Source organism: Salvelinus sp. IW2-2015, linkage group LG25 (assembly GCF_002910315.2).
Source record: "Salvelinus sp. IW2-2015 linkage group LG25, ASM291031v2, whole genome shotgun sequence".
NCBI classification, from domain to species: domain Eukaryota; kingdom Metazoa; phylum Chordata; class Actinopteri; order Salmoniformes; family Salmonidae; genus Salvelinus; species Salvelinus sp. IW2-2015.
The window spans coordinates 25,157,382-25,163,439 of record NC_036865.1 but is presented as its reverse complement, the minus strand read 5'-3'; the positions used below and the strand labels follow the sequence as shown (position 1 = coordinate 25,163,439).

The 6,058-nt window shown below is 47.6% G+C and overlaps 1 protein-coding gene across 1 annotated transcript in view; it reads left to right on the top strand.

The window, feature by feature from the left end:
• LOC111951745 (calcium-activated potassium channel subunit alpha-1a) overlaps positions 1-6,058 on the top strand; it is a 176,291-nt gene that overhangs the window by 159,013 nt on the left and 11,220 nt on the right. The window contains exons 24-25 of the mRNA XM_070434999.1: positions 3,934-4,128; positions 5,523-5,641. Coding sequence (XP_070291100.1) covers positions 3,934-4,128; positions 5,523-5,641 — 314 coding nt within the window. The remainder of the gene's footprint in view (positions 1-3,933; positions 4,129-5,522; positions 5,642-6,058) is intronic.

The window sequence follows — 6,058 nt, the reverse complement described above, 5'->3', positions numbered from 1 at the left end:
GACATGTTACTATGTAGTCTGACATCTTACTAGGTAGTCTGACATCTTACTAGGTAGTCCGACATCTTACTAGGTAGTCTGACATCTTACTAGGTAGTCCGACATGTTACTATGTAGTCCGACATCTTACTAGGTAGTCTGACATCTTACTAGGTAGTCCGACATCTTACTAGGTAGTCCGACATCTTACTAGGTAGTCTGACATCTTACTAGGTAGTCCGACATCTTACTAGGTAGAAGTTTATCGCAGAATCCAGTACCAAAATTCTCCTTTTTGTGAACAGTCTATATTTCATCCATATTTATAAATATTTTCTATCCATATTTTAATCCCTATTTTATTTACATAGGCTAGTGGCTGTTAAGGTCGTAGGGTGAAGCAGCATTTTTAGAGGGTAACAGTTGCATTTTGTTGCAGTTGCAACATGCAGCAGTCAAGGGCTAAAATTGATTGGCTTTGAACTCAGTCAGTTAGGAGTTAATCCAGTGCTGCGTACAAGAGGTCAGCAACCACAAGACAAGACACAGATAGTGGGTTTACTGTAAGATGTGCATACGGTCTTTAAACAAAGTAGTTTAAAGGTCGTAACTAAGTACTGTATACTATGTACTGTATACTTGGTAGTGTATACTTGGTAGTGTATACTTGGTAGTGTCTACTCACCTGCACCCATGTCTGCTGTCTCTAAAGCTGGCTGTTGAATTGAAGATGCTTTTGATTTAAATAAGTGTGAAACGTAGCAAAGATGCATTTCAAAACACTGCAGATCTAATGCACTTTTTGGAAGCAAACAGACAGACAGACAGACAGACAGACAGACAGACAGACAGACAGACACACAGACACACAGACACACAGACAGACACAGCCTCTCAGAGTTAAGTAAAGGGTTAGACTTAACGGATATGGATGCCTCAGATAAGATGCAGTGCTCTGCTCAGCGCAGCAACATTACGGAGTAGGCAGAAGTTGGTAAATGAAATGCCACATTGATCAGACAGCGCTGCCAGCTCCAATGACATCAAAAGGGAAGRTGTTGCCACCACTCCTCATATAAAGTGTCACGAAACAAATTTTCAAGGAGCTTATTAGATCTTTTAACAAGGTAAGTGCTGAGGTTCCCTTTAATGGCACATTTGACATGCAAAGGTGGGCCATCAAGGTCCAAAAAAACACTTTCATCTTTCAACAATGAGAGAGAGAGGAGCTCACTCCCACATGTTCTGTGATGTCTCTCTCTCTCGCTCTCTCTCCACCCACGCGCCGATTAAGGCGCCCGCACGTTCTTGATTCAAGGGGTTGGGTTAAATTGCGACAACACATTTCAAAGTTGTACAGCTGATAAGGTATTCCCTTTCCCCTTTCACCCTCTCTCTGCTCTCTTTCCGCCGTTTTTCCCTTTCTCTTCCCCATCTGCTCCCCTCTCACTCTTCCTCATCTCTCCTCTTCCCCATCCATCTCTCCCCTCTTTCCCACTCTCTCCCCTCTCTTCCCATCCATCTCTTCCCTTTCCCCTTCTCCATCTCTCCCTCTCTCCCCTTCTCTCCTCTCGTCACCTTCTCATCTCTCCCCTTCCCTTCTCCTCCCCTTCCCTTTCTCTCTCTCTCCATCTCACCCATCTCCCATCTCTCCCTCTTCCCATCCTATCTTCCATCTTCCCCTCTTCACCCATTCCAATCTCCTCTCTCCCCTTTTCCTCCATGCCCATCTCTCTCCCTCTTCCCCATCCCATCCTCTGCCTCTTCCCCATCCCATAATCCCCTTCTTCCCATCCCACTCTCCCTCTTCCCCCATCCCTCTCTCCCCTCTTCACCATCCATCTTCCTCTCACCCATCCATTCTCTCCCCTCTCCCCACCCATCTCCCCCTCTTCCCCATCCCATCCTCTCCCTTCCCCATCCCATCTCTCCCCTCTTCACCCATCAATCTCTCCCTCTTCCATATCTCTCCTCTCATCTCTCCTCACCCTTCTCCATCTCTCCCTCTTCACCCATCCATCTTCTCCCTCTTCCCCATCCACCCTCTCCCTCTTCTCACCATCCCATCTCTCCTCTTTACCCATCCAATCTCTCCCCTCTTCCATCTCTCCCCTTCTCCATCTCTCTCCCCTTCTCCACTCCCATCTCCCCATCCCATTCTTCCCTTCTCAATCTCTCCACCTCTCACCTTTCCACTCTCTCTTCCCATCCCATCTTCCCTCTTCACCCATCCCAATCTCTCCCTTCTTCCCCATCCATCTCTCCCCTCTTCCATCCCATCTCTCCCTCTTCCCCATCCATCTCTCCTCTTACCCAATCCCATCTCTCCCTTTCACATCCATCTCCCCGCTTCACTCATCCATCTCTCCCTTCCCATCCCATCTCTCTCCTTTCACCCCATCCATCTCTCCCTCTCACCCATCCCATCTCTCCCCTTCTTCCCCATCCCATCTCTCCTCTCTTCCCATCCCATCTCCCCCTTTCCCCATCCAATCTCTCCTCTTTCCATCCCATCTCTCCCCTTCCCATCCCATCTCTCCCTCTTCCCATCCATCTCTCCCTTCCCATCCATTCTCCTCTCCACATCAATCTCTCCCTCTTCCCCATCTCCATCTCCTCTCCTCATCCATCTCTCCCTCTCCCACCACTTCTCCCTCTCCCCATCATCTCTCCCCTTTCCCATCCATCTCTCTCTCTTCCCATCCATCTCTCCCCTCTTCCCATCCAATCTTCTCCTCTCCCCATCCAATTCTCCCCCATACCATCTCCCCTTCCCCTCCATCTCTCCACTCTTCCCTCACCCATCCTCTTCCCACCATCTCTCCCTCTTCCCATCCATCTCTCCCTCTTCCCATCATTCTCCCCTTCCCCATCTTCCTCTCCCACCCCATCTCATCCTCATCACCATCCCTCTTCTCCCATCTTCCCATTCCCATCATTCCCCTCTTCCCCATCCCATCTCTCTCCTCTTTCAACCCGCTTATTCCCATCCTCTCCCTCTTCACCCATCCCATCTCTCCGCTCTTCCCCACCCATCTCTCCCTCTTTACCCATCCATCTCTCCCCTTCTCCCATCCCATCTCTCCCTCTTCCCCTCCCTCTCCTCCTCTCCCCATCCCATCTCCCCTCTCCACCCATTCCTCCCCTATTTCACCCATCCCATCTCTCCTCTTCCCATCCATCTCTCCCTCTTCCCCCATCCCATCTCCTCTCCCACCATCTTCCCTCTCCCATCTCTCTCCCTTTCCCCATCCCATCTCTCCCTCTCCCCATCTCCCTCTTCCCCATATTCTCCCCTCTTCATCCAATCTCTCCCCCTTCATACTCTCCCTCTTCCCATCTCCCCTTCTCCCTCTTCACCCATCCAATCTTCTCCCTCTTCCCATCATCTCTCCCCATCTCCACTCCCCCCTTCTCCCTCTCAATCTCTCCCTTATCCGCCACCATCTCTCCCATCTCCCATCTCTTCCTCTTCCCTTATCTCCTCTGCCCCTTCCCATCCTCCCCTTTATCCCCCTCTTCCCCCCTTCTCCATCCCTTCCCCTTTATCTCCCCTCCTCCCCTTCTCGATCTCTCCCCTTATCGCCACATTCTCTCCCCATCTCCATCTCTTCCTCTTCCCCTTATCTCCCTCTCCCCCCTTCTCCATCCCTTCCCCTTTATCACCCCTCTCCCCCTTCTCCATCCCTTCCCCTTTATCTCCCCTCTCCCCCTTCTCCATCTCTCCCTTATCGCCACATTCTCTCCCCATCTCCATCTCTTCCCTCTTCCCCTTATACTCTCCCCCCTTCTCATCCCTCCCTTTATATCCCTCTCCCCTTCCATTCCTTCCCTTTATCTCCCTCTACCCCTTTCTCATCTCTCCCCCGTTCTCCGTCCGCCACATATCCTCTACCGTTGTGGCTCTAATGGCGTCTCCTTACTTACGGATCTCACATCCTCTTATCTCTGCAGACATACTTCAACGATAATATCCTCACCCTGATCCGGACGCTGGTGACTGGGGGAGCCACGCCAGAGCTAGAGGCTCTACTGGCTGAGGAGAACGCCCTGCAAGGGGGCTACAGCACGCCACAGACACTGGCTAACCGAGACAGGTGTCGTGTTGCCCAACTGGCCCTGTACGATGGGCCCTTTGCCGACTTGGGGGTAAGTGAATGTTTAAATGGAGCTGACAGGTTTTGGCACTCGACAGCAGCACCCATCCCGCCTGTTTGGCTCCTTGCGGCACTTAATACAAAGTGAAGAACAGAGAACACGCAAAGGGTGCTCTGCTTAGGAGGAGGAAGGAGGGTTCTGGAGTGTGTGTGTTAGAGCTGGGTGATATGGGGGGAAAAATCCATATTGCGATAAATTAACAKATTTTTTGCTATAATGATAAATCAGAYATAAATAATAATAAATTATTTTGGGGGGAGGTGCTAGAGCTGGGCGATATGGACAAAAAGTAATATCGCGATAAATGTAACTGTTTTGCTCGATAACAACAAATACAACAATCATTTACTTTATTCTATGGACAGTTACTTTACAAGCAGCAGGGKTATAGAATAGTTTTTCCCAGTGCCAAATAAGACAGCTGAGATGGTAGCCTATGATTCAAAAAGTCAGCTATTTCATGTAACATATCCAGGAAATGCATGATTGATATTTTGATGTGCGACCTCCAGAATGATCAGATTTAATTTTGTCWCTTCAGAGAATTTCCCGACATCTTTATGCTTATTGGCCTATAGGCTGTATTATACACCACCCGAGGAAGTGGGAACTCAAAACCCTTAGGTAGATTGATTAGGCTAATTMATTAATCTGTCAGTAAATGTAGCTAATGTCCTACAAAGACTTTCCAGCGCTAGGCCTAGGWTGCTTGATGTAGGCCTATTCACTGCAAATGACGCGCTCCGGCCCGCGATGCAACAAAACCTTTCTACACTAAAGCCTACTCCCGTTGTGAAGTGGTGCCATGAACTCAATATTAAGAGGTGAGAAATACATGATGTGACTGTCCTCTCTGTAACTAGAACAACAGTAGTTACTTTGAAAACGGTKTTTTTCCTACAATAGGATTTTGAGCAACGACCATATGCTTGTGCTTGTCAGAATGCGTCTCTCCCTCCTCCATGCACACAGTGGGGAGAAGGAGGGAGAGTCAGCTGTCGACAGCGAACCGGTGACAGGCATATACTTTCAGAGCAGGAATCAACATAATGCATAGGCTATTACTGTTGACCAAATAATGGTTCTAGAACAATCTACAGGAATGTTGTGTAGCCAAATCACCTAAAATGACCGACATAAGCAAAATGCTTTGGTAAGAGGAAGGCGGTGTCGGTAATTTTTGTTTTTTCGTCCCAGCATTGCTGTGTGTGTGTTCTGGGATGAAGAATGTCTCTTTCCCCAAAACATACAGCAGAATGTATCCAGGSCACTGCAGTTTGACATTTTCAAAAACGTGGATTATTTTGTAATTTAGACAAATGATTCCACTTTATAAGCCAACACACCCTGATGTTGTTGTTGATTTGCCATTTGTTGTTTTCCAGGATGGTGGTTGCTATGGAGATTTGTTCTGTAAAGCATTGAAGACATACAACATGTTGTGCTTCGGAATCTACAGATTGAGAGACGCTCACCTTGCCACACCTAGCCAGTGTACCAAACGGTGAGACAGTCAGTGGTACATCCACCCCTCTCACTTGTCAAGGTGTAACCACATCAGATGTTTCCCATTATAATATTAGCAGTTATGGGATTATATTATACTGTTTATCGTAGACCCTTATGTGATTAGATAACTCTACAAACTAGATGCATTTCGACTTCAGGCCTCTAACACAGAAACATTTTTATTTGAAATAAATCTGCTTTGAAATCTTGTAACTGATTAGTTTTCAACCACGCCCTATTAACTTTCTGTTTCTGTTTTTATAAACTGAGTGGTTCGAGCCCTGAATACTGATTGGCTGTATGACAAAACAGTTTTTTACTGCTCTAATTACATTAGTAACCAGTTTATAATAGCAATAAGGCACCTCYGGGGTTTGTGGTATATGGCCAATGTACAGTACATTCAGAAAGT